At 35.0% G+C, this 26,244-nt stretch overlaps 5 protein-coding genes across 8 annotated transcripts in view; 2 read left to right on the top strand and 3 right to left on the bottom strand.

The window, feature by feature from the left end:
• The window catches only part of LOC106165638 (RB1-inducible coiled-coil protein 1), a 36,651-nt gene extending 30,428 nt beyond the window's left edge, over positions 1–6,223 (bottom strand). For all 4 annotated transcript variants that reach the window (XR_015332779.1, XM_013543929.2, XM_087003928.1 and 1 more), the window contains exons 1-13: positions 6,064–6,223; positions 5,000–5,174; positions 4,637–4,763; positions 4,250–4,331; positions 3,892–3,977; positions 3,275–3,390; positions 2,771–2,857; positions 2,306–2,438; positions 1,858–1,914; positions 1,357–1,527; positions 918–1,102; positions 442–628; positions 11–92 (exon numbers count right to left, since the gene is read on the bottom strand). Coding sequence is in view for 3 of the 4 variants with exons in the window: in XM_013543929.2 (XP_013399383.1) it covers positions 11–92; positions 442–628; positions 918–1,102; positions 1,357–1,527; positions 1,858–1,914; positions 2,306–2,438; positions 2,771–2,857; positions 3,275–3,390; positions 3,892–3,977; positions 4,250–4,331; positions 4,637–4,763; positions 5,000–5,067 (1,381 nt within the window). In the remaining variant the exon portion in view is untranslated. The remainder of the gene's footprint in view (positions 1–10; positions 93–441; positions 629–917; positions 1,103–1,356; positions 1,528–1,857; positions 1,915–2,305; positions 2,439–2,770; positions 2,858–3,274; positions 3,391–3,891; positions 3,978–4,249; positions 4,332–4,636; positions 4,764–4,999; positions 5,175–6,063) is intronic.
• An 84-nt stretch (positions 6,224–6,307) lies between these two features.
• On the top strand, positions 6,308–9,236 carry LOC106165645 (elongin-C). The gene is made up of 4 exons (XM_013543947.2): positions 6,308–6,466; positions 6,776–6,983; positions 7,356–7,404; positions 8,344–9,236. Exons 2-4 carry the CDS (start codon positions 6,812–6,814, stop codon positions 8,483–8,485), a joined length of 363 nt encoding a protein of 120 aa, XP_013399401.1. The 5' UTR covers positions 6,308–6,466; positions 6,776–6,811; the 3' UTR covers positions 8,486–9,236.
• Positions 9,237–9,343: 107 nt separating this feature from the next.
• Positions 9,344–15,057, bottom strand: LOC106165611 (ribonuclease H1). Its single transcript, XM_013543864.2, has 9 exons — positions 14,851–15,057; positions 13,459–13,571; positions 12,897–13,016; positions 12,473–12,685; positions 12,139–12,250; positions 11,760–11,814; positions 11,272–11,356; positions 10,875–10,999; positions 9,344–10,662 (listed from the first exon to the last, which is right to left on the bottom strand). The coding sequence occupies exons 1-9, from the start codon at positions 14,958–14,960 to the stop codon at positions 10,570–10,572; spliced, it is 1,026 nt and encodes a 341-aa protein (XP_013399318.1). The 5' UTR covers positions 14,961–15,057; the 3' UTR covers positions 9,344–10,569.
• Positions 15,058–17,007: 1,950 nt separating this feature from the next.
• On the bottom strand, positions 17,008–19,961 carry LOC106181577 (uncharacterized). Its single transcript, XM_013566010.2, has one exon. It carries the CDS (start codon positions 19,519–19,521, stop codon positions 17,974–17,976), a length of 1,548 nt encoding a protein of 515 aa, XP_013421464.2. The 5' UTR covers positions 19,522–19,961; the 3' UTR covers positions 17,008–17,973.
• A 2,100-nt stretch (positions 19,962–22,061) lies between these two features.
• LOC106165607 (uncharacterized) lies at positions 22,062–26,244 on the top strand. Its single transcript, XM_013543861.2, has 9 exons — positions 22,062–22,229; positions 22,424–22,475; positions 22,849–22,910; positions 23,163–23,373; positions 23,651–24,132; positions 24,339–24,420; positions 25,007–25,180; positions 25,498–25,649; positions 25,801–26,244. Exons 1-9 carry the CDS (start codon positions 22,164–22,166, stop codon positions 26,050–26,052), a joined length of 1,533 nt encoding a protein of 510 aa, XP_013399315.2. The 5' UTR covers positions 22,062–22,163; the 3' UTR covers positions 26,053–26,244.

Raw genomic sequence — 26,244 nt, 5'->3', positions numbered from 1 at the left:
AACAACTTACACAGGAACACTGCAAATTCTTTTCTTCTAGCAATTTCTTGTGTGTGTAAATTATTAGCATTTTCGCAAAGTGCAGAGGACCACTAAAGAAAAAAGTGTGAATTCTTTAGACATAAATTTCACATTATGAAAAGGTCTTTAAGGATTCATTGTAATACCTTACACAAATTAATTTTACTACAGAAAAAATACAAATTACAAATAATAGATAATTTCTAGCCACACTAGCATTTCTTAGCTGACAACAGTTTTCATCTTTAAATCTCATACTGATAAAAATAGTATTACAAAACTTGCTTCTTCATTGTGTAAATTACCAATATTTTCAAAGTGCAGAGGACCACTGAAGAAAAAAGTGTGATAAATACAATATCAAAACTTTTTATTCAATATTTCAACCTATTCTATTCTGTAATCATTACTAAGACTTACCTCTAAGAAACGTGCATTGAACTTCTTCCTTCTCACAACTTCCACCACAGCTGCTGCATATACTTTAGGGGCGTCATACATCTGATTCAGTATCTCCATTCTTTTCTTTAGTCTTCTCAACGTTTCATGTTGCACTATCAGTCGGTTGTCTGTATCCACTATGGTTTTTTCAACATACATGATCCATCTGATACAATAATATAACAAAAGGTGTGTATAATATTCTAGCAAACTTAATGGGTATTTATGCATTCACAAGAAAAGCAATAAATGTGACACCTGATCTTTTGGCTACTTTAAAAAAATAGTTTTTAAGGAAGGTGGGTAAGGTACGAACAATCAACTCTTGCTTAATGTGATAGAAATGAACAATGAGCATTTTGTACAACATTGCATCTAAAATAAGGAAGCAAGCTCTCCTATTCCATTATCTTGTTTTCTATAAACACAGACTACAGCAGATACAGCTGCTATACCTCAATCTGGTGTGCAGGTTAATTGACAGTTCTTCTTTGGCTGCTGTGCACTTTCTCATGATTTCCCTCAGTTGTTGGTGATTTTTCAACATAACCTTTAGCTGTTTTTGGTGGCTGTTACACAGGTCTGGTAAAACTGAGGTGTCCCTTAAATTACTGGCTCTATTTTGGTTTTGAACAAATCCCTGAAAAATGCAAGAACTCAATGGTAACTAATATTTTATCGTTTCATTAAAAGGCGTTGACTTTCTTCTACAATTTAAAAATGGACATTCTGATAGAATTTTCAGTAAAAAAAAAACAAAAAAAAAATTAGTTATTATTTTCTAGCAGGCTCAGATTGCTCAGATCACTATGCACAGTTAACAACATTACATGATTTTCCCTAGTAAAATGCATCAGTGTTGTCATGGTGTCACTTCTACCACCTGTTGTTTACCTGAGCCATATCTTGTTGTTCTTGTACCACCCGCCTGGCTCCATACATCAGCTGGTCCAGGCCATACAGCCGGTCCTCCAACCCTTTCACTTCCTTCATACTGGGATTGTTCACCTGATCTAGAATATCCCTCACCTCCACCATGATCTGCTCAAGATTCTCAGACTGGAACTTATGTTAAAAGTACAATGAAAATGGAAAATGTATTAAACCAGTGACAGTGAAAAATACATTTTATCAAGTTGGGGGAATGTACAGATATGTGTTGTGAAATAATTTCTTAAAATTGCAGTAATTTGGCATAGAGCCTGTCTACATCAAATTTAAGATCATTCAGTAATGCCTGAGCTGTTTATACTAAAGTGAGCTCTCAATGCCCCATGTGTCTATTTTAGGACACCCTTGTTTCATTCAGTTATACATGTAGCTGTGGGGCAGATACCATACAATGACTAGTTTCAACCTAACCACATATATGGTTAAAATATTCAGTCTGTCTACCTGTTCTATAGCACCTGCAGCTTGCTCAACCATCTGCTCAATGTTTCCTCTGGGGTCCTAATAAAGATCAAACAGAAATAAGTTTTGAGTTGTAGTATTGACATAGTAAAATAAAAATAGCAACTTTATATCATATTCGGATCACAAACAAGACTGGAAAACCTTTTTGAAAGAGGTACTGGAATATATGGGCATCAGAGTTACTTTTGAGAAAAATTCTGAAAATATATTCTAAAAGATAGACTGACACATTCCACTAAAAGTTCCTTGGTAGCTAATAAGGTTGATTTTAGTCACAAGTCTAAAAATCTCATGTATGAGTAAAATAAAGTGGGTTAAAGTGATGTTTACACAGCATAAATATTGAGAAAATTGCTTAACAATTTGTTTGTCACAGTCGTGTATACAAGTTTTTGGTAAAGAAGTTGGTGAACAATTCCTATATAACCTGAGCCTTAATCCACTCTAGCAGAGTCCTTGGTCGAGGATTTTCAGTAAGCAGCCCAGCTTCTCCTTCAAGAGATGGTACCAAGCATTGCAAGAGTGGCGTGTGGGAGAGTTCTTCTAACTGGTTAGGAAACCTACAAAGAGTAGGTAAAGCATATCATTGCTATAAAACATTAAACATTAATTCTACCTTAATTCTTTACTTACAAAGAAACCAAACTGCAATTATTCAAAAAAGATGTTTAGAAGGGGATGAGATCCTCAACTTATACTTCCATGCCCTTGGAAAATACAATGTTAAGTTGCTTTCTTTATACCCATTTTTCAGACATTTCAAACATTTCAGCTTTGTTATCTAATGTTTTAAATACAAATAATCCAAATTTAAACAGTTTTATTGATGTGATTTGAAATATTCTTTAGTTCTGGACATGTCAAAAAAAATCATAATAATAAAAACACTTACGTGTGAATGACATCATTGTATTTATCTTTGTTCTCCAAGAAATCCCGATAGTGTTGCTGAAACACCCCTGATCTTGCCCCAAATGACCTTTAAGGGGAGAAAAAACAGAGTAATGCCTAAATGCTCACAAGTAACTGATATAATAATCAGATAACCTAAATTTTAATAAAAGTATATATTTTGCAGTGGCGGATCCAGAGATATTTTCTGACAGTCTTCCAAATTATCTTTGTTGCACCATCCCCCATTTTTGACCGTCTTCCGACAGAAAAAATTAGATACCTGTCAATGTAAACTTGAAAATCTGACCGTCTTCCGGAAGACCCAGAAAACGGCCTAAATCCGCACCTGTTTTGGACACATGACATACATGCATGCTAGTGTACACACTCTCTCTTTTCCTCTGACACTCACACACACACACCTGTATACACAACTGGAAAAGTAAACAGCTGAGAATAAATTATAAAACAAGAACCTTTTCAGATAGTAATTGAAACCTACTTAGAAATATCATCCAAGTTGGCAATGACGGCAGCCCATCCCTGGTGTTGCAGATGTTGTTCATGGACCAAGTTTTCACATCCCTTACACAGATCCCTTGCCATTTCATGGAAGTGCTGCAAATCAGTGGGTAAATACATTGTCAAATAAATTAAGTTAAAGGTGTAGTAAAAATATTTGAAAATGTCCCAAGCATTTTTTTTGTCATAATATCCTGCAAAACTATTTATCATTCCTAATTCAGACCTACAAATGATAATATCTCCAAAATGAAAGTACCTAATGTCAATATTTCTTTCTTGAACATTAGGAAGACATGATTCATGTAGAACCAAGTTAAGAAATGGTATAAAACATTGATTTCAAGAGCAGGTATGGTTCAAGCAATGTATTGAGAGTAACAGAAATTTGCTTTTTCCTCAGGAAAAATGAAATTATGTTCTCAATTCCCATGTAGAATACCTTTAATAAATTTTTTGCTACTTATAAAGCATTTATAGCACATATGCTTCACACATCTATTCAACAGTTAAAATGATGCTGGTTAATGACATGCCTTTCATCAAAGTTTTACTACTTGCATCATTTGAAAACAGAGACTACCAGTATGTACCTACCAAAGCTAACTGTGCCCTAGACACAACTGTTCCATATGTTGGAGGCATTTGCAATGCTCCTTCCACCTGCTCCCTCATCTCTAAATCTGAACAAAATAGGTCATATATGAATATGAAACTTTGAAATTTCAGACTGATATACATAACATGAAAAACAAAACCGTAACTCTACACAGATATCTGATAATTGCCCTCCATCCTTATTTGTGATTTAAATTTACAACACATTATATCATTATTTTTCACAAATCATTTCTAAACATAAATATTAGAAAAATAATTTTAACTCTGACAACAATTAAGTCACTCCATTTATTAAAAAATACTAAGTAGTTTCCAACATGTCGGAGGAGTATACCTGTTCCTAGATAAACACTGGGTGATGGAGGTGTGGCTGATTCAATTGTACTTTTACTAAACAAAAAGATGGGGTTGGTGTCCTGTAAATCACATAAATGTATATCACATTATTGACATACTAAATATTACACAAATTATTTTCTTTCATTTGAACAAATGGGAAGTTTATCTACACACACTGTTTTTTCATACAACTCATGAAAAATGTCGTAAATCAGAAGCTGAAACGATCTCAATATTTTCATTTTTCATTAAAGAATATGATACCAGTAAATTGTATCATTACTTACTACACCATTCCGATAAATGATTTTTGTTATCAAAGCAACATCTTAAATACCAAAGTAATTACAGTCATGTGTGAATGATCTAAAATATAACTTACGGTTCCAGCACTATAACTGCATACTCTAGCATCAGGATCCAGGTTCTCTCCACCACTTATAAGCAAGACCTGCTTATCCTCTGGAATGCCCAGTCTAGAAGCAATGTGCTGGCGCAGATTGGAGACACTGAAATCAGATAATAATTCAAAATGTCCATTCAGTGTTTATGATCATATTAATTAAGAAAAAGCAATTCAATATACAAGTCAATTTCAAATTATGTGAAGAAACATTCCAACAGTTATTTGCACACAAATACTTGCAATTAAATGTCAATAATACATCTGATTTTGTCCATAAGCCTTAGCAAAAAAATTTATATATTGCATACAATCAAAATGTCCCAGAAAGCTTTAGTTTACCTATCCATTGCCAAATTCATCTCCATGGGGTACATTGTACCAGTGTCGACTAGGAAGATGTACAGCATACTGCTCTCTTTCCTTGGCACTCCAAAAGAATAAGTGCATTCAAATAAGGCTGCTTTGAAAAAGTCAGCACCATTTGTTTCCTGTCATCCAGTGTTCTGGATCATTTCTGAAAAGACGTTTACACAAGTGCACTCTCCTTGAATAATCAGACTGTTCATACACTGGGGTAGCGTTAGCAATTTTTTTTTCGCTTAGCCAAATCACCACTTTTTTGTCAATTTGTTATCCAAATGGTTATAATTAGACTAAAACAAGTCAAACCAAGCCCTTTTTGTTGAGCCAATTTATGTCAGTTTAAGTATTTCAAGATTTGGCTAAATTGGCGAGTGTTAGCGCTACCCCAGATACAGTGTATCAGTTACTCTAATGGCTTAAAATTACCAATATGAAAAGAGGTACACTGAAACAGATCCAAACACTCATTCCTGTTCTATATAAAAAATATAATTAAAGTGAAAAATGAATAAACTGCACACTTACAGTAAATCAATCACTTAAAACAAAAGCATTTCATTTACTATGACTAATATTATTCATATTTAAGTTATTTCCAGAGGTTTAAAATCTAATACATAGTATTCACGAAAATGTCTACTTCATCTATGTCATCATATGTGACATTTCTTTTTAATTTTCATTTTCACAGTTACTTTACACAAAAATGTTTTCTAGGTGCAAAAAGTCACAGAAACGCAGAAACATACGATATGAGATTATGAAACTGATTATTATCATAAAAAGTAACATATTAGATTTCATATTCTATTCCTTTGCATGCAACAGTTTGACATTCATAGAAACGCAAATTTTAGTCTTATTTTTACATGATATAAGATATTCAAACAGCTCACTATTTTATATACTTCCTTAAAGCACTAAATATAAAGCTGACTCGTCACAAAAGTCCTTGCTCGAAACCTGTATTTTGATTCACAAAAATGCATTTCATAGTCATCGTTGGTCTATGCCAAGAAAACATTTAGCGAACTACGTACGTGCATATTATTGTCCTTTGTCATTTTCTGCATAAATATGTAATCCATCCCATTTTTCGAGGGAAAAATTTTCATGTGGAAAACAAAACAAATATTTTGCTACAGCTGAATAAGAATAGTCTCCAATATGATAGATGGCGCATCAACCCAAGGCGTACAGCATAGATCTACAGATAAATAAAAAAATAACAATTTTAGTTAATTTATAACCAACAAAAAGCCCATTGTTTATGAAATTTGAATACATCTGTACAATAAATCTTCCTAACCAGCTTCAAAACAAAATCAATGACCCGTTCAAGGATAAAGGTCTTGTCTTCCCTTGAATTTTGACATCCGGGGAACTGTTGGCAAGCAAGAACGCCTCGTGAACTCTTTGTTGATTGGGATGTTAAACTAAAAAGTAAGTGTATACAGGTAATAATAAGATAATATTCTTCATTGATCCTTTCAGTTTCAATAAATTGGGGATTGATAGTTAGATCTACCCTTTTTCTTTTGGTTTGGAATATATTCTTGATTTAATGAATGTCAGTTTTTCTTCCGAGTAACGAGGAAAGAAATCTGACACCCTATGTTAATGATATTTATTATCTCTTGGCATTTATGTCATAGATCTCAACTCGAAGTTCTAAATAATTACCACAAGAATCGTTCCCAGTAATAAATGGTTTAATTTAGAATGAAACAGTATTGTATGCCTTGTTTGTAGACTACTCAGCGGGCACCTTTACAAGATCAGCCGGCCATGTCTGACACCAAGGATGAGAAAGGGGAAGAGCAGCAGAAGGTGTATGGTGGCTGCGAGGGACCCGATGCCATGTACGTTAAGTTGGTGTCTTCAGATGGACATGAATTCATAGTGAAGAGAGAACATGCCTTGACATCGGGAACTATCAAAGCCATGTTGAGTGGCCCTGGTATGAACAGCTTTCTACCGTTTCTTACAAAAATTAAGTGGTATGATATAATTTTCATAAAGTATGTCAAGTTCATGTCTAGGTCACTTACTAACAAGGCACTAAAGTATATTAGAATATAACAAGTGTTAATGAATTCAGAAAAAAAATATCTAGGTTTGTAAGAATTTGAAAAAGTGGTTGGCTTGGTAAAGAATGACAGAAGATAAAAAAGATTGTCATTGTTATTATTTCTAGTCCTTCTACCTTTCTATATTTATCTTTTTTAAGGAAACATATCAAGTGTGTCATTATTATTATTTCTAGTCCTTCTACCTTTCTATATTTATCTTTTTTAAGGAAACATATCAAGTGTCTGTTAATTTTTTTCAGGTCAGTTTGCAGAAAATGAAACGAATGAAATTAATTTTAGGGAAATACCGTAAGTATTTATAACATAAGGAATCCCATTACAGTTACCTGGAATTATTCCGTGTTTAGCTAGACTCCCTGAAGGATTTGTCTCACAAAACTAGTATATGAAATTATCATTTCACACATATCCTCCCATTCTATTTCATTGTTGATTATTAACCCATAAGGACACCTTGTAGTGGCAATTTTACTGGCTTCTTCTCTGGTTATTGTTGGGGAAATGGGACCCTATTGATAAAGACCAAAACATTTTGAAAAAAAAATTAAGAGATTACGAAGAACACACAGAGCCAGAAAAATAATATACAATGCAGTTGCTTTATTTTGACTTTTGCTTTTCATTTTGTTCTTAGATAACATCTGTAAGAGTGGAAATAACTCATTTGAATGTAGAGAGCAAAAATAGGCTCTATTCCCATAGATTTTAGATCGATCTATCCCCGTGGGGAGTCTCACTAGATTACTTTCAGATAATCCGACTTAAATGTCCGTCCCCCCTACTACAAGCTGTAAGGGTGTAATTAACTTTCGTGTCCGCCCGGCTGACAGCTTTATAGCATGAACCCCCAGGGAGTTAGGTTGATCTAAAGTAGGTCGATCTAATCTATGGAAATGGGGTGATAGATGCTTTCTAAGTGTAAAATTTGTGCAGCCTTGGTATGTTCAATTTAAAAAAGGAAGGCACGTAGCCAGAGGGGGGTTGGGGGGGGGGGTTTAGAAAGAACCGCCCTTTTTGTCAGGAAAGGTCCATTCTGAGTAAAATTTGATTTAAGTACACAAAGGTTTCATTGTAATAGGTCCCCTTTTTCAGAAAAAGAACCCCCCTTTTGAAATTGCTTGCTATGGGCCTGATGATTGTTAAATGCATTCTTTCTCTTTCAGCCAATATAGGGCATCACAAGTAGAGCTAAAAATAACACCATTTCATGTTTTTTTTTTATTTTAGATCTCATGTCCTGCAAAAAGTGTGCATGTATTTTACATACAAAGTGAGGTATACAAACAGTGCAACTGAAATTCCCGAGTTTCCCATAGCTCCAGAGATTGCATTGGAACTACTCATGGCAGCTAATTTCTTGGACTGTTAGATATAGCAGTTGTTTATGTGAAAGAAAAACATCTTTGAATTAGGAAGCTTTAAAACTCAATTAAGGATAAACATCTAGTTTGCTGTGGATTAGCTATTGATATTTCTTTATTGGTTAAATTGTGTAGTTAGTGCACGTTCACACATACATTATGAAGCAGTGCTTCATTAAAAAAAACAGTTGTGCATTCAACAGCAACAGATTTTGTTGTTGATTTAGTAACTTTCCGTTTTAATAAATTAATGAGCTAATGTGTTTGATATTTAAACAAAGAAATATATGAATCATCTGAAATAAGTATTCAAAGTGTATTGTACAATATCCTGTGCTGCTATTTTATTCATCTTTTTGTATAAATCTCTCTTAAGCTCAGCTGTGTTCTCATTTTTTCCTTTGATTTTGGGGAGGGGAATGGTAAAACATTTAAAGCTGGTTTCTATCAGATTTTCACATAGGGTGGCTAGATCGAAATCTTCTATGACGTGAAATGTATTTTGTAATTTAAATTATAATTGACATTTGGACATCAAGGTAAATCAAAGTTGTAATAATTGAAAGAAAATGCATTAAAATCCTTAAAAACTCCGATACCACAAGTTTTTGTATTGTATTCTGTTGTTACATAAATAGTGTAAGTTATTGGGATATTTATTCAATGCCAAGTATACTCTAGGGCTGGCATTTTTACTAACTAGTAGACCTGAAATGACTGTACCTTTGTTGACGTTTAATAAATGGATTATAATAAACAGCTTTTGTTAGTGTAAATTTATTGTTCAAGTTTGTTAGTTATAACTTTTTTTTTGTACAGACCATTTTGGGCAATGGTACACCTTTCACATTACTGCAGTAACATGATTTTTTTTTTTTTTGCTTCAATTGTTTATTTGAGCTTTGCCGTTTCAACATCTAAAAAAACTGAACTTTTGTTTTGCTGCAGTAAATGTTCAAGATGTTTAAGATAATCTGATATTCAAAAACCTAAACAGTTAAGAATGCATCTGAAGCAAGAAGATGTCAAATTTCTGCACAAACTCAACTGAAATTCCACAGTTTCAAATAGCACATCGTAAGGAAAAACCATAATGTTTCATATTTCCTGAAAAATGACAATTGATCTTGTATTTTCTGCTTTCTTTCTGTGCTGTATATATATATATCCATTGGTCGTTTCAGTCATCTTGATTAAATAAGTAGGCAACTGGGAACACAGCTACACCCATACATGGGAGTGATGACTTCACTATGCATGCACAGTATTTAGTCATTAAGCATACTCTCACCAACTGAAGGGACAGAGTAATTTATGTTGAGAAATTTGAAGAAGGTGCAGTTTTAAAGGTATTTTTTGGCTGAACAAGGGACTAATTTGGTTTATCAACTTTGTTTGAGTCATATAAGAAACTAGTAGAAGTGGTTTGTATGCCTCATGAGGAATCCACACTCACTCAATTCATAACGTTAAGACTGACCATGACCATGGTTACTTAAATGTGTACAGGGTTGTATGGGTTTAATCTGTTAGATCTATTTATCAATTTGAGGGTTGATAGCTACAAAACTGTGCTGAAGTAATGGAATACTGCATAGAAATCTTACATCCAACACTCTTTGAAACAATTAAAAGCACTGTTCTTCAAGTAATGTGAAAACACCAATTTCTAAATGCAAATGACAAACACCCAGCTTACTCATTCAATTATTCGCATAATTTACTTTAATTTTTATTACAATTTACACCCAACAAGACATCATCACCTTGAGTCAGCTTGAGTTACAAATATTCAGGGTTTATCTGGCAATCCAAATATGGGTGTTGTGTTAATTTCACCCTCTTGGCACCTTAGGTGCTTCTTTTTCCAGATTTTTTCAAAATGTCCCCCTTCATCACTGCACCATGCATCATCTCAGTGCAATGTTTTTTAAGCAACTTAAGTTGTATATTCTAGCAAAAATAAATGAAATAAAGAAATCACAGTAAATATTTTTACAGTTTGTCTTTGTTTTTTCTGCATGTGTTCAACAGCACCATATACACTTGAAAATGACCATGAATTCAGAAAGATGTTTGATTTCATTGTTCATCAAGAAAATTTCAGAGGTTTAGCAGCTCCTTCATTGGCTAGATGATCTGCTGCTTCATTGCCTTCAATGCCAACATGTGCCGGTACATGCTCCTGAAAGTACAAATAATCATTTAGAACTTCAGTGCTATATAAAAATGCTATTTTAATGTAAAATGAAAACACCACATGCAAAAATGTCAGTTATTATATACCTTACATGCAAAAATAAATAAATAAATAAATAACGGTAAAGTTGCTACCTGCTCAAAAGGAAGATGTACAGTTAGAAATTGTAAAGCCAAGAATTAAGGATAAGTAATTACCCATTTAATGTGCATTCCTTCACTCACTCTCTCCAATTCTAGAAAATCATCTTTGTTCAGTACACCTGCTCCTTTGGCAACCTTCCAACCATTGCTTCTCCATTTTTCTATCCATTGTGTCATACCTGAAATGATTGCACTGGGAAGATAATTTCAAACAAAATCAAACCAAATACAGGCAGTGCTTGTCATACAGCATATGCAGGACAATGGTTAAATAGTCTGGTTGCTGTAAAATATTTTTAGTATTCAATCACATTTTCATTTTTGAGGGGAACAAGGATAACACTGGTAGAGTTTCTTTATTAATTATGTATTAATGAGTTTTAAGCTGTCAAAAAAAAAAATAAATAAATAAATACATAACTTAATCAAATTTATCTTGAAAGGCACTTACTATTTATAAGGAACATGCTATCTGTGCGAATAATAACATCATGTTTTCCCATCTCTTTAGCCTGTTGTATTGCCCTTACTGCTGCCTGAATTGTATTCAACAAGAAAGAGTCAGGAAAGAAGGATAAGAAAAGATGAGGTTAAATGAAAAACTAAGATGAAATGATATCACCAAAATGGTCCATGATAACCACTTACAAGTGTTATGTTCTATACCCTGTATCTTGCATGTCTGGATTTAGTGTGCATGTTCCAAAAATTCTAAGGTACATTAGTAAGAGTGTCACTGGTCTAAGCAATGCTCCAAAGATAAATTGTTCTGAAAGTTACTTTAGAGACATCCTCATTTAGGTTGAGACTAAAACAGCTCGAGGTGAACAAAGATGAAAACACTGGAAGCAGTGTAACTTCTGTCTGCTGTGATGCAGCCCATTTTGTGACATATGACTGTGTTAATTACTTCATATGAAAAATGTACTTACAACTTACATGAATTTCAGCTCTGTTATTTGTCTGTTTTCCAGGTAACCTTTCAGACACATTCCTTTTATCCAATAATGAAATAAAGAAATAGACAAAAGATGAGTAAATAAATGAAAGAGAATCAAAAGAAAGCGGAACTCTCTAGGTTCAAAGGGAGTTTATTTTCCCCACAACAAGTGGATTCTACAATCGAATATCCCAATAATATTCTTAACTGTTTTCATTCATCAGTCTACAAACGTGTGTGTGTGTGTGTGTGTGTGTGTGTGTGTGCGTGCGTGTGTGAGTAAGTGTGTGTTCATAATTATCAGCATAAAACATCAGCTATGGTGTTTTTTTTTTTGACATTTATTTTGAGGCACCCCCAACTAACTTTCTAACTCACATAGGATTATCAGGACCCCAGTATACTCCTATGCCAGCTCTAGCATTCTCTTTCCCATTGTTGATACATGCCCCATCAGTGTAGACAATCACAACAGAGCCTGTATCTGAATCTAAAAAATAAAAGCAAAAGGTGCAAATGCTAGATCAATAATAAAACAAATCTTTACATTTTCTCAAATCTTCTAAATTGCATCATAATTATATTATAACATAGTGTATCTATAGAAACAAAAGACTTGACTGAAACTGACCTTTTAAAAAATATCTGAAGAAACATTATTTGAAGAAAAAAGAAGAAAATTTAAAGATATAGATTAAAAAACCTCAGTTACCACCAAACTCTCCTTTCTTCATCTTTTTATATTCTGGTTCCTCACTTGATGTTGATGGCCTTTTGCTTCCATTGCCACTATCTTCTTGATCTATCACAAATGACAGTTCTCTAGCCTCAGTTTCAAGGCGGTTCACATTTCCCAAAAAGACTTGCATTTGCTTCTGTGCTAGGGTAGATAGCGAACGTCGACCAGGGGTTGTGTCTAGATTGACTATAAAATATTGTGAAAAGTTCAATCACCATGTACGGTCTGCAAAAAGTTATATGGCTAGGAAAATAAGTCTTGTGATAAAATGTCACTTTTATGGATAATAAATTCATATTATATATTGTATCCCTTGAATATTCTGATTTTAGTTCAAGATTATCAATCTCTACTGTACAAACATTACTATCTGTACTGCCCCTTTCACTTCACCTACCTCTGCATCCAACCAATGTAGTGGTCAGCAAATTCAACTGCATTTTGATGTCACCCAGACCAGAACTTGAGCCTGAACTTTTTGGGGCAGTGGAGTGATGTTGTGCATTGCTGTTGTATCCTGGCAATTATGAATAATCATGAGACTGGGTTTTCTTACATTTTAAAATTACTGTATGGAAAAGCACATAAAATGAGCATTTGAAGAGCAAGAGAATCCAAATTTCATAAATAGTTTTAAAAAGGTCTTAAAATTAACAGGGAAGTGAGCGGTAGCAGTATTCATAAGTCATACACTATAGCAGTTGACTATTTTTTCAGTCTATAGAATGCTATGTGCAGATCTAGAGTGTATAGAATGCTGTCTGAGGGCTACAACCTGTAAAATACATGTATAAATAGTTGTTACAGTAAGAGGGGTTGAAATGCCCACACCTTCCCAATCAATTCACTATAGTTAACCCTTTAGGATGGTGGGACCATCTCTAGTGATAAGGGTGCTGGCTACAGCATAGAATATCCTTACTACACATGGATAAACACACAAACTAAACATTACATACCCTTATTTGAACTGGCATCTGCACCATGAACAAAATCCCATGCAGCTGCCTTGGTATCAAATTTTTTATACCTTGCATTTGGAAACCCTTTTACCTGACTTTGACATTCTGGCCTGAAATATGGCAGTGATATTATATTAATGTTAATAATGAAAGTGGCACTGTAACCCTAAACTAAAACTTAAATGTCAATTTGAGACAACCCGAATACACAGTCATTTTTCTGCTTTAGTGACCGGCAAATGCTCTATAAATAAGATGAGCAAATGGCCTCAAGCAGTCAAATTTTCTTGAAAAAATCAAACACTTTGCACCTAACAGAAACATGTTGTATATGTTTCGTTGTCTCATCAAGTTATAAAACAACATTTGACACCTTGAGATGGAAGCTGGGGGTTGCAAGTAAACAGTCACAATGTCTGTCCAGTATGCAATTTTCCTTGGAAATTTAAACAATTTTCCCATTATCACCAAGGTATACCCTAGTATACAAAATTAATGTGTAAGCACCCCTATTGAGGATTTCTGACTCGTACTATGTGCCAACACATGAAACCAAAGGCCTGAAAAATAAAAAAATGACAACAGTTTGGGCATCCACCATGATGTGGGAGCTCTCAAATTTTATCTTACCTCTCATCTCCTCGACTCGCACATTCCTGTAAAGCCAACAAGTTTTCCCAACAGTAAGGTAAGATTACTCTGCTTGGCCATCATGAAATTTAGTAACCACCAAATTAAACCAAAACAGACTTCTGTAGGCATGAGGTCATCTTCATCATCATTTCTCTCTGTCCCGTGTGGGACATAAGGCCACCAGGCACGAGGTACCGCAAGTCAAATAGCCAGAAAGCAAACTACTGCACAGAATGGAGTGCATTATAAATTGCATGAGCAACATGATTATTGGAGAGTTTGTTTCTGGGGTTCTACCTAATTTCTTTTATAAAGAAGTGTGTTTGTTACTGCCGTTCCCCATATTAACGTGTTTATGATTTCACAGTGAATCATAATACTGTGACTATTTTGATTGAATAGGTATGCCTTGGAGTGAGGGAAGATTGTGAAAACTTCAAGGAAAGTTACATTCTTGCTGTAGAAATAAATAACAGACTAACAGTAACACTCACTGTGTGTCTTTCGCTGTCTGATTTAAGGTACAGTACATTGTACATTGCACGTGTCAACCAGAAAAGAAACAATGGTATATAATTTCAGATCATGCCTGAAGGAGTAAATGTCGGATGTCGAATGAAATGGAAATACGTTGTGTCTGAACTGTACTTATGTGTAGTCACACACAGTAACACAGTAACACCAACAGTAATACTGACAGTACTAAAAGTAGCACGTCCTGCCTCCCGACCCTAGTCCTGATACAGTGATACGTACCAAGTATTGTATACTCCTGGTCTCTTTCCAGTTCTTACTGCATAGAATGGCATTTTATTTAAAAATGTTTTGAGTAAGTGCTGTCTAGTCCAGGTGGACTGTTTTAACATAATCACAAGCAGGTGACCTCTCGAATAAACCCTGAGCTGTTTACGGTGACACACACATTGGTCACAACAACTCCAATGCCCTGTACGATATTTGACTCTATTTACAAAAGAAGTCATGCATTCATCTGCAAGAGGAGCTTTTCGGTCGAATTTCGATGATTGATCATGTGTTTCTCCAAAATTGCGTCTAATCGCTTCTCAGTAATTCTAAAGAACTGCCATTGCTAAAAGATAAATGATTCGATCACTAAGTACCTAATTCACTTACATGTAGATTAGAGCGAGATTTTTATTTCTAAATAAGGGGGATGGTGCAGGCAGGGGAGCTTATGACTTGCGCAAAAAAATTTTTTTTTTGCTTGCTTGTGCGTTTGTGGGTTTGTGAGTGAGTTTGTTTGTTTGTGGTAAATTGTTGTCCAGAGATTTTATTTCTTATTTCAAATTTTGTTTTCGATAGATTCTAGAATGAACTGATTTGATATTTAGTGCAATTAATTAATTAATTACGTACAGATTTTGATAAAATTTTCAGAATAAGTCACAAATGGGCCAAGGGAGAAATATTTTATTTTGTGATGATTAATTAATTAATTAATTGATAAATTAATTGCCTCGTTTATTATTTTTGCGAATAAGTATAAAACTGTTAATTAAAAAACAGCCACATATTCATTCAAACATGAGCCTATCATATATCAAAGGCTCGTGTTTGTGTACTCTATAATTTTGTTAATGTATTGATTTTAAAATCTCATTTTGCAATTTTCCCAGTTGATTTGCTCTCTGAGTAGTTTCATTTTATGCTTTTTGAATCTCGTGTTAAAAGCAAGTCAAATGCCCACTTACTGCACTTCTATTCAGTAAACATGTTATTAGAATACATCGAAATACGCGATCACGTACGAAGGCTAATGACAACAGTCATCGTGAAGGCATAACTCAAGTCTTAAACTAAATTCAGGAAAAAAAGCTATAATGAACAGACCTCCAATGAAAAGATTGTTAGGACGTCTCAGTTATAATGATTTACCTTAATCTGTTAATTATGCATTTTATGCTGTAGAAAGAACTGTCATCAACTTTAAAATAATGCTTTCAATTAAAAGGTAACTTAAAATTAGTCTTAGTTTAAATGTATTAAGGACTCTAGTAAATACGCTTTAATATCTCTGGCTATATAGAGATAAGCTGACCATTACAATTGGCATGAACTGGAAGAACGACCCATGATACCAGCAAGTGCAGACTGTTAATACACAAGTTCCCCAAATTTGCAGCATCAAAGAAAAAGTTTCCACCACGCCTGAGAAGAGATCAAGAAAGAATGAAAACGGGGCTGTGAAGGAGTCCGACAAGTAGCAGAACAGAAAGAAGAGGAAAGCAGTTTAAAATCATGTATACATATGTGAATCAAAATTGGTTTGCAATACCGTGCTATAGAATGCACCAGGCAGAGTGCCAGCACCGGACGATGTGCCAGAAGAATCCGTATTTCTTTTCATGAGTGCGACTCTGTCAGATAAACTCTAAAGATCGAATTGAAGAAACTCAGAGCAAAATTAAAGGAACCAGAAAATGTAAGAAAAGAACTTTATGGAAAGAAGCAACAGTTAGCGAACTAAACAACGTAAGAAAAAAACTATTTGAAAAAGAGCGACTTCATTTTTTTATAAAGCAAAGTAACATGTTGTTCACGCCTCTCCTCATAGGTTAAGCATTTTAAAATGTCCATGAGAATATTTGCAGGATCAATATGGTTATATTAACTTCACTCGAGGGCCTATCTGTTACATGTGCTCAGTCAATTGACTTAGGGTCTTGTGTTTTGATCCAAACAGACGAAAAGAAATTGCGTAGCCGAAAGCCACTGCTTTGATTGTTGCCAAACAATAAAGAACCTGACTGCTTACTTGTCCTACTCAAATGGCTGCTAGTTCAATTACAATCATCAATGCTCTTTCGAAAATATTGACAATGCTTGTTCAAAGAAATGTCTTGTTCAGCTAAGACCATTAATAAAGAATTAAATAAACACAACAACTGATCGTTTCATTCTTTCTTTTTTATTTGTAAAACAGTCTTATTCGAATATCGGCCCTGTAGGTTGAAACGTGCAAGACTGAAAAAGACCGGGGTTCAGCATATTGTGATACATTTTATCAAAAACTACTGAAATATCACAATAAAAACAAGACAAATGCCCTGTACATTCTCATTCAGAGACAAAAAACCTACCACATGAAAAAAGAAAAGTATCGATTTACGATCAAATCCTGATAAACGTATACAGCTAATGTCATTTTACTGAATTTAGTTCACAACTAAAATAACAGAAAAGGGGGATATACTGAACACCTAGGCATAATGAATTGACCTAGTACAATAAAAGGTTTATAATATTTTACATACCACAGACGTAGAGCCTAGACCAAAAGTAATGTAAAAAAAAAGTCGAACAGCGCTTTCGAATGACTCACATCGTAAAAAAATTCACCCTTTTTTAAGGAAAAAATATTTTAAAACACAAAACATCTATAAATGCTCACTTTGGTTTTGTTTGTCTTTTTGATTTCTAGTTTTCATTCCTTGGCTGTACGTATAATACATACGACTAGATTTATTATTCGTTTTGAAGTTTTTTATGTAATTAAATGTAAACTTGCAGAACGTACACTTGGCTTAAGCGGTTGCTTAAAGTACCAAAGACTTTGACCTGTCTTTAAAATAATGTACAATGACTCCAAATCCAACGAAAAACAAAACTAATATGCGCACAAAAAAGTGATTGAATACAATAACCAAAATTATTTGATTGCGGATATCATTTAAAACGTGTGTAAAATGGCACTAAAATATGTGAAAGTATTATGGACCCCGCCGTCGGAACATTTTCCGAAATCATAAGTATGATGTCAAACAAATCTAGAAACAAGTCCTAAAAACAAGTTGACATTGTGGATTTAAGATGGAAAATGCATTTTTATCAGTAAATAATAATGATGATAATAATTAGCTAGGCCCGTGATGGTGACAAATAGTTTGGGTCATCTTCTTCATAAACGTTATCCAGTTGAGTCCGATCACTATCCACTTTTGTTTCCTTGACCACTGGTATGTTATTCCGATACTGCCCAGTTCTGCTTACGGGTCGAGGGGGAAGTTTGGCATTCTCGGTCTCTTTTCTATTTGTACTAGCTTTGGCGGAATCTGATAGCCCAGACTTGTTTCCTGCTGATCCCCCACTTTGACTAGAATCACACTCTTCTTGTACAATGTCAACACTTCCTCTTTTGCTGCGCTGTCCTCTGGAACCAGGAGGCAAATTGCCGGCGTCGATGGAATTTTTCCGTCTCCCTGCTGGACCAAGGTTTACCACAGACCCGCGGCGTGACATATTCGCGTCGGATGTTTGACGTTCTAATTTCTTACCACGGGGTCCAGCAATTGACCTACGTCCAGTTGCGCTTCCCCGATCAGACATTGGTACTTCACCGTCGGAGAGTTGACTAGGGGGCGTGGCGGGACGAATGTATTGTCGCGGAGGAGGTGGTTTTATACTGTCCCTGTAAGAGGGAGAGCACTGGAACTGAAATTCGTGCAAAAGAGATTTCACTTCGCCTTTCCAGTTGCCATCTAGGGCTAGTCTTTGATAATGTCCTTGAAAACCGTCATAACCCTCCCCATACTGGGGTTGGAAGTCATTCATGTTTTCTTGACTGAAATAGTCCACGGCAGATAGTTTAAAAACGAATTCGGGGTTATTTCTCAAGTCTGACAAACTGGCACTGCGGATTAACATATCTGTTTTTTCTACATTGACTAGGAGTCCATTGTCAGGTGCATTCCGATTACCCCTTAAGCTCATCGCGGTGCTTGGTCTCCGGCGACGTAAAATTGGCGCAGATGACACGCGTAACGCGGTACTTGGTCTATGGCGTCTTACTTTGGGATTTATCACAAGTTTGTTCATTTTGGCTAAAACTTCAGTTTCCCACTCTTTAGCAGTTTTCCCCTCTACTTTGTCGGCGGTCTCCTGGTCTGCGTGCCCCTCGTCTACAAGAATTTGTGCACAGGTAACGCGACCAGTGCTCCATGCTTGTATGAGAGGAGTAAATCCACGTCGGTTGGGTTTGTCCACCGTCATTCCATATTTATGCAGTGTTCTTAACAGTAACCGTGTAATGTCAACGTTACCAACAGAAACTGCGTAATGTAACGCCGTATTTCCAAATTTATCTCCCTGATTTAGGTCGTAGTCAATTGCGCATAGAAAAACACGAACCAGTTCTAGACGTTGGTAAAGACAGGCGTAATGTAGAGCATTAAGTCCTCGCTTGTCACGAAAACCTACCGACGCTCCCTTTTCTAACAAGAGTCTCGAAAGACCAACTCCCCATTCCTCTTCCTCTATCATTGCACACAGAATCAATGGCGTTAAACCATCTTCGTCTTTTCCGTTCACATCGGACCCAAGCTCTATAAGGAAACGCACCTGTTGGAAAAAGCCTCTTTTGATGGCTGTATTGATGGTATAGTCCATTTTCCCTCCTTTACCAGTCATTTTTAAAAGTAGTTAAATCATGTACGTTATGGATTTTACCTCCAACTGGCTAAAATAACACGTGTCCCAGTTCATCTCAAATTAGGAGTCCACATATGATAATTCCTTGGTAACCCGTAGATAAAATGTCAACACACCACCAGATTGATTAAAAAGGTGACATGTCACCGTGTGAACATCTTTTAGAAGTACGAGTATCACTTGTAAATGTCAATCCCCTTGTGCTATGGGTGTCATAGCCTCAACCAGTAGGTCCCCAAACTGATGTAAATAGTCCGTTGTTGCTGAGTGTTAAGGTCTAATGAATACGCTGTACTTCACCCTGTTTGCTTTGCCACTCATTTCACTTGAATAATGGCAGAGCATGATGGAGTTTTGTTGACATACAAACACCGTCAATAGCAAAGCTTCATAAACGTTTTAACCTTCAACAGCCAATCGCGTTCGTCCTTACACGGCCTCAACTGCCACTAGTGCATCAATAAAAATTGAAAAGATAAATACAATTTTTTGTCAAGGGCTTTTCACCTGGTATTAATACCGGTAATACAGCTATGATTATCTGTTCAGGACGTAAATTCAAATGCGATAACTCCGTCAACTTTACCTATGGGAAAAACGCGTTATATCAACGGAAGCAACCAAACGCATTTATGTATCGCACTAATCCATCGTTGGAAAGATTGATTTTATTTTAGGTGCACAAAGGAAATGGGACATTCTACACTCTATGGTAAATAATAAAAGCCCAAATACAATGATAATTAATCGGAAGAGTAAATCTGAGCACCTGTCTTCTTTCTAATGGTCATTTCTTTGAACGCAAATCAATGAATCGCATTAGCCCTATCTTATTCAATAGATGTGAAAATGATATGACAACACGGGACAAATCCACATAACAAGAAACATACATTTAGAATTAATCCGGACCAGCAAAAGGGATGTAAATGTACTTCATAACTTTTCTGAAGCGTGACGATGAAAGTCAGAGGCAACTACCCAGGCAACATGGGGTTTCATGATAGTGACGACATGGAATAGATTTTCACACCTGGAAGAACCGTTATTGTAGTATGCGGTCTGAAAGCCACTTTGTCGTTCCGAATGCGTGGTAAATTGCATGTTAACTATTGATTCTTAATGATTAGTTAACCCAGAGGGTCGTTTGGAGTTTGAGCGTGGTAGTCGCTACCAGTCGCCACGAAGCAATAAATACCAATGGGCAGTTCTATGATCCCACATCACAGCGTGGTCTCCATTTAAAACCATCAGTAAAAACAAGCAAGAGTTTCTGGAAAATAAATTGACACGAAGATGTATTATATAATAATTAACGTTATGAGAAAATGAAGTATGATAATTATTGGATTGAATAGACGTTTCCCGGGGAGACTTGATGGATGAATGTTGGAAAAAACCCAGCGTCACACAACGTTAATAAAACGCGTTTGATTACTTTGAAAGTAGTGATGCACTGTTACTGTAACTTAACTTAAAAGAAAAAGTAACGTTAACATAATGTTGCTATAATGCTAGTTTAATAAAAAATATTTACGTCTTACTTTTAAGCAGTGAATCATAATGTTATTATAAAGTTAAAATACTCTAATATATATTATCTAAAGTTGAATTATAACATTGAAACATAATGAATCATACCTTTTTATAACTTTTTATGTAAGTTGGGATGAGGATGTTGACATCATTTACCAGTAGGCTTGTTCGCTTACTTCGTGAAACTCTCAGTGTTTATTTTTAAAATATTGTAAATTTTCTTGAAAACACCCGATTTATCATTATTCGACGTAATCTCTTAAGTCGCATTCCCAATGAAATTATCGTTCTACGTAAATCGATCCAATTCCGCGGCAGTTTGCAACCAGACTGACCAAGGAAATGCAACTGAAAGCTCATTGGATTAACTGAATGACGCCTAATCAAGCAGCTAGGGGGGAAAATGAACTTTCGTACGTGTGCATTCAAAAAACGAAGTGATAAAACTTCCAGAAGCCAAGTGCACGCGAAACGTAGTGGGCATTCATTTGAAGAGACCTAATTTAAGTTCTATATATATGCGTTAAGACAACGGAGGCTCTCTCTTTCTCTCTCACTCTCTCTCTCTCTCTCTTTTAAAATTAAAACGGTTTGTCATCAACTCAAAAGAAAAAAAACATCTAGTTTTACATGTAGGTTGGGGAAATTGGATGGAGGTTGTGTTTATGGATTTAAGAAAAAAATCACCTATGGACCATGAAGGTCCTACCCGGAAAATTTTCAGTTTGAAAAAACAAAAACCCACTTATTAGTCCTATTTACACTTGTGTTTTTGAAATCCCTAAATTCAGACCTACATAAATAGATGTTTGTATTGACAAGAAATAACAAAGATAAAAAAGTTAAGTCGAATTAGTGAGATATGAGCCCGATCAAAACCATTAAACTTCCAATGCCTATAAGTTACATGTATATCTTCGTGCAAAGAAAAAAAATGTGATGACGTAAAGTATACGCATGCGCAAGCTCTATTATGACGTCATACGTTGTTTACATCTACCATGTGCGATTTGCACATGATGAGGTACATTATGGGCACAACAATAACTTAGATATAACGCAGTACCATTCTAAAAGTTGGAATAATGATATCTAACAGCCAGAAGGGGAAAGGGTCAAAGAACAAAGAAAATGGAAAGAAAGAGCGAAAAGTAGGTGGATTTGATATCACATTTACCTTGTGTATGAGTTATTTCGAACGAGGTTTTTTGTCACCAAACTCTCTGTCCGTTTTAATATTATTGTGATTTTGCAGCTTTATTCCCGATTGTATGACAGTCGCATTTTGTTTATTTTAAATATATATATTTTTATATGACTAAACAATAACCCTCTTTTTTTGCAGATTCAGTTTGTTGAAGAAATTTTGATGGACAAGGACGACGGTGATGATAAAGGTTGGTGAATCTTGTATTGTTATTTTAGGCTCTTTTGGTATGAATTGTTCTCTATGAAAAGTTTGGATTTAAGACCAAGCGCTTTGAATTTGTCATCGTTTTCATTTTTGTAACGTGGTCCAAGTGGCGGTTTAGTGACATTACATTTATAGCAATATCGATTTGTCCGTACCACTACTACATGTACTATTACTGTATTAGAATAAGTATTTAGCATGTAATTCATTCTAAAAATTAGAATAAGAATTGCACAAAACATTAAAACACAAAACTTAATTATAACCTCTGATGAAATGCATGTTTATGGCTGACTCCCTTGACCAATATCCTTACAGTCTCTTGATAATTTTAATATTATTGAACACTCCAATAGGTGCAGTTAAGCCAGGATGGTATGAAGAATTGAGTGATGACCAGATAAGAATGTTTAAGGAGGTTTGTAACTTGAAAGAAGTGGGCAAATAAATAAGTGATAAAATGGTAGAATTATCATTTTTATAATTAAAGTACAGTATGTTGACAATAGAAAGATAAAAAACAATTTTAATAGAAATCACTGTTTACCTTTCAAATGGTAAGTAACATGCATCCATTATTTTGATATTTAGTTTCTTGGATGGGTATGATAAAATGTTTTATATTTTTCACTTTTAGAGTGACATATATCATTTTTTGTTCTGAATTCAGGTGTTTGATCTCTTGGACTCAGATCGAGGAGGAAGCTTAGATAGTAGGGAACTCTTCAAGTTGATGAGGGAACTGGACGTAGAATTATCTGAGGAAGAAATCAGCAGTGTTCTTAAAGAACTAGACAATGATGGCAGTGGTGAGATTGACTTTGATGAATTTCTGTACCATATGACTGCCACAGACCGCTATTTGGATATGCTGGCTGAAGGTACGTTAGCTTCATATTTTACTGGTGAGTGATTTTTAACAACACTGTGTTGTATGACATGAAATCTGTTAGACCATGCATGTTGTCTTTGTATGTACATGTACCTAATGAAAAATTCAAGAATAAAAGAAAAATATAAAACTCTAATTTTTATATGGTCAGCCATTTGGTGATTGGCTTTGTCTTATAACATATATATACCCAGCATATACAGTAAACATACATTACTGGAACTGCCCTCTTCTGCACTTCTATTAATTTTTTTTTTATAATGCAGATCCTGATAGAGCAAGGTTACAGAAAAGAGAAAAATATAGCAAACGTCAAAGTTTGTTTTTTTCTGCCATCACAAAATTTGCGCTGAAGAACTCAGTTGGAGAGATAACACGTTATTACGCTCAGAAAGCCAGGCAAGTACCACATGTTATCAGTCATTACACAGCCGGTGCCAGAGTAATTGGGCTGACGGACAGGCAGTTAGCACGGCATTTAAAAGACATGCAAGCCATTGCAAAGGACCAAGATTCACCCTATGCCAAACCTTTGTTATTCGTTGTCCCAGCTGGATCCTCTGCAAAGAAGCATAGTCCTGACATAGCTAAAAAGAAGCGAGATAAAATTCTTGAAGATGAAGACAAAGATGGGAAACATTTTAAGAAGGCTAAACTTAAGCTTACTTTTGCAACTGAGCAGATAGGATCCAAGGGTGCCATGCGTGCAAGGAGGACAGCTATTTACGCAGATAACGCGGATTTGACGGTGAATATGCTACATGCTTCATTGTATTAATTTAAAAATGTCTTAATTGTTCATCATAATGTTTATTATTTATTATTATAATTTTGTATAGCAGTAAGTTGTTTAGTTTATATTTACGATCCCTACTAGAATAAGTGACACTCTGAAGATACCCTAAAACTACCATTATTGAGTATTTAGAAGAAATAATTTATTGTAATTTATAGGCAGTCCGTACCATGGCAGAGAAGGGAAGTGTAGTTTGTATGCTGCCTGAGGTACATCTTTTACCACAGCTGAGCAGGCTTGGTAGGTGACTTTCTCTCAACTGTCTTGAGTTTTATCATTACAAGGCTGTTTTTTTTCTCAAGCTTTTTTCAAGTTTTTTTTATTTAAGTGAAAATTAAAAAAAAAAAAGGTTCTGATGTTGGTTGTGTTATTTGATTGTATGAATTTTAGTACTTATCTGTTTTTATCATCCTCACTATACCATGTATTTATATTAAAAAAAAAAGTTCAGGCTTGTATTACACAAAAATTTGCAAAATAAATTTTATATTTACTGATTTTCAGAAGCTACACAGACCTAACCTAATAATGTTATGGGCAGGTGTTATATTTAATGTCATCTTTCATCTTCTTGAGTTTGGGGTCAATCAGTACATTTTCAAGGGAGAAGCACCCATTAGATGCCGAAACTGAAAACTTTCTCTAATTCTGGAACTGTAAATGCTAGAGACCTCATGTTTGTTGCATTTTGTAGAGCTTTTCAAGCACAACACTGTAGGTGATGTCCCTGTTTTTGTTTTCCATATGAATGCGCTTACTCCAGCTGGTGGTACAATACCCATAGGCATATCACCTCTCTGATCCTCTACTTATCTAAAATTTTCAGCCAGTGCAGCAAATGGTGTTGATTTCCCTATTAGAAGTAGTACACGTAAACGTGATAATCGTCGCCCATCAATACCACCTCCTTTGACTGAATGTACTCCTAGCCCGCCATCATCACCTTCGACTGATGATCCTGTACATGAGACATCTAGGAGTAGCACCACCCCTACTGCAGGTATAGATAACTTTCCGATTCTCACTTCTTATCCCAATTGTCCAGGTTTACAATTAGCAAAATTGAAATTTTAAGCAAAATTAAGAAGGATATAGTTCAATTTAATATGAAGGATGTGGTTGAATTTAAAATCATTTCATTTCAAATTATAAATGCACCAAAGACAGGTAATGTACATAAAGAATATAAAGTATTTTCTGAACATGTTTAGTTTGGATTAATATCATCGAGAACAGTTGTATATTAGTAGGATTGCTGCATTAAATTTTCCTCTATTTGCTCATTTTTACAAATATCTCTTCTGGAATTTTTTTCAGGTTGCAAACCACATCGTGAACCCTCGAGAACATGCAGAGGTTGGACAGCTCCACCTATTGAGCGCAACCAGGTCCCTCTGCCCATTCTGCGTTTGAGTAAGAGGGAAATAAAAAATCCAACTATAGATGATTTGCCAAACATCAGGAAAAAGGTAACTTTTCTGTATTGTATATTTTAGATAACCTTTTATATTTTAGACATTTGTAAGTTAAAATTCTTGTTTTTTTTTGTTAAATTTGTTTCAAAACTAAGTTATGTTGGATCTGCTTAATGTAATATTTGAATTCAACTTCTTAACACAGGTATCCGTGTGTGTAAATAAATACTACTCAGCCCTGAGGAAGAAGCAAGTGCGAACTGCCTGGAAACAATGGGACACCATGAAGTCTGTAAACATACCTCAAGGTCATAGCTTTCGACAAGTATTTAGAGCATATTCCCCTCACACTGAGGAAGAGTGTTTTGTTATCTGCCCATGGATACCAGGACCCAGATACACTTCAAAAAGCCCAATTCAACAAGATTGGAGACCACTTAATGCCACAATGAATTAAATATTATGCTTTTGCAGGACTTGAAACCCCATGAATTCTACCACTCAACAATTTTTGCCTATTTATTTTAGTTGCAACATTTTAAAGTTGTTTTGCATTCCTTTGTGTACAGATAGATTATTCGTTAGAAATAAATTTTGAGACGTTTTGATTATAAAAGATGCAAGAAAAGATTATAAACAAAAATTTTCA

Source organism: Lingula anatina, chromosome 1, assembly GCF_051362555.1.
Source record: "Lingula anatina isolate TDL-2025a chromosome 1, LinAna3.0, whole genome shotgun sequence".
Classification (NCBI taxonomy): domain Eukaryota; kingdom Metazoa; phylum Brachiopoda; class Lingulata; order Lingulida; family Lingulidae; genus Lingula; species Lingula anatina.
This window is presented reverse-complemented; position numbering and strand designations above follow the sequence as displayed.

Bases quoted from the DNA above. Each gene is read 5' to 3' on its own strand.
- LOC106165611 (XM_013543864.2), bottom strand. From the start codon at position 14,960: ATGTTAAAACAGTCCACCTGGACTAGACAGCACTTACTCAAAACATTT. The intron at 13,572-14,850 runs GTACGTATCACT...GCCATATTTCAG, and splicing joins CCAGGAGTATACAATACTTG to GCCAGAATGTCAAAGTCAGG. The intron at 10,663-10,874 runs GTAATTACTTAT...TTGTACTTTCAG, and splicing joins AAGGAATGCACATTAAATGG to GAGCATGTACCGGCACATGT.
- LOC106165645 (XM_013543947.2), top strand. From the start codon at position 6,812: ATGTCTGACACCAAGGATGAGAAAGGGGAAGAGCAGCAGAAGGTGTAT. The intron at 6,984-7,355 runs GTATGAACAGCT...AATTTTTTTCAG, and splicing joins AGCCATGTTGAGTGGCCCTG to GTCAGTTTGCAGAAAATGAA. The intron at 7,405-8,343 runs GTAAGTATTTAT...TTTTTATTTTAG, and splicing joins ATTAATTTTAGGGAAATACC to ATCTCATGTCCTGCAAAAAG.
- LOC106165607 (XM_013543861.2), top strand. From the start codon at position 22,164: ATGATATCTAACAGCCAGAAGGGGAAAGGGTCAAAGAACAAAGAAAAT. The intron at 22,476-22,848 runs GTTGGTGAATCT...ACACTCCAATAG, and splicing joins GGACGACGGTGATGATAAAG to GTGCAGTTAAGCCAGGATGG. The intron at 24,133-24,338 runs GTGAATATGCTA...TGTAATTTATAG, and splicing joins CAGATAACGCGGATTTGACG to GCAGTCCGTACCATGGCAGA.
- LOC106181577 (XM_013566010.2), bottom strand. From the start codon at position 19,521: ATGACTGGTAAAGGAGGGAAAATGGACTATACCATCAATACAGCCATC.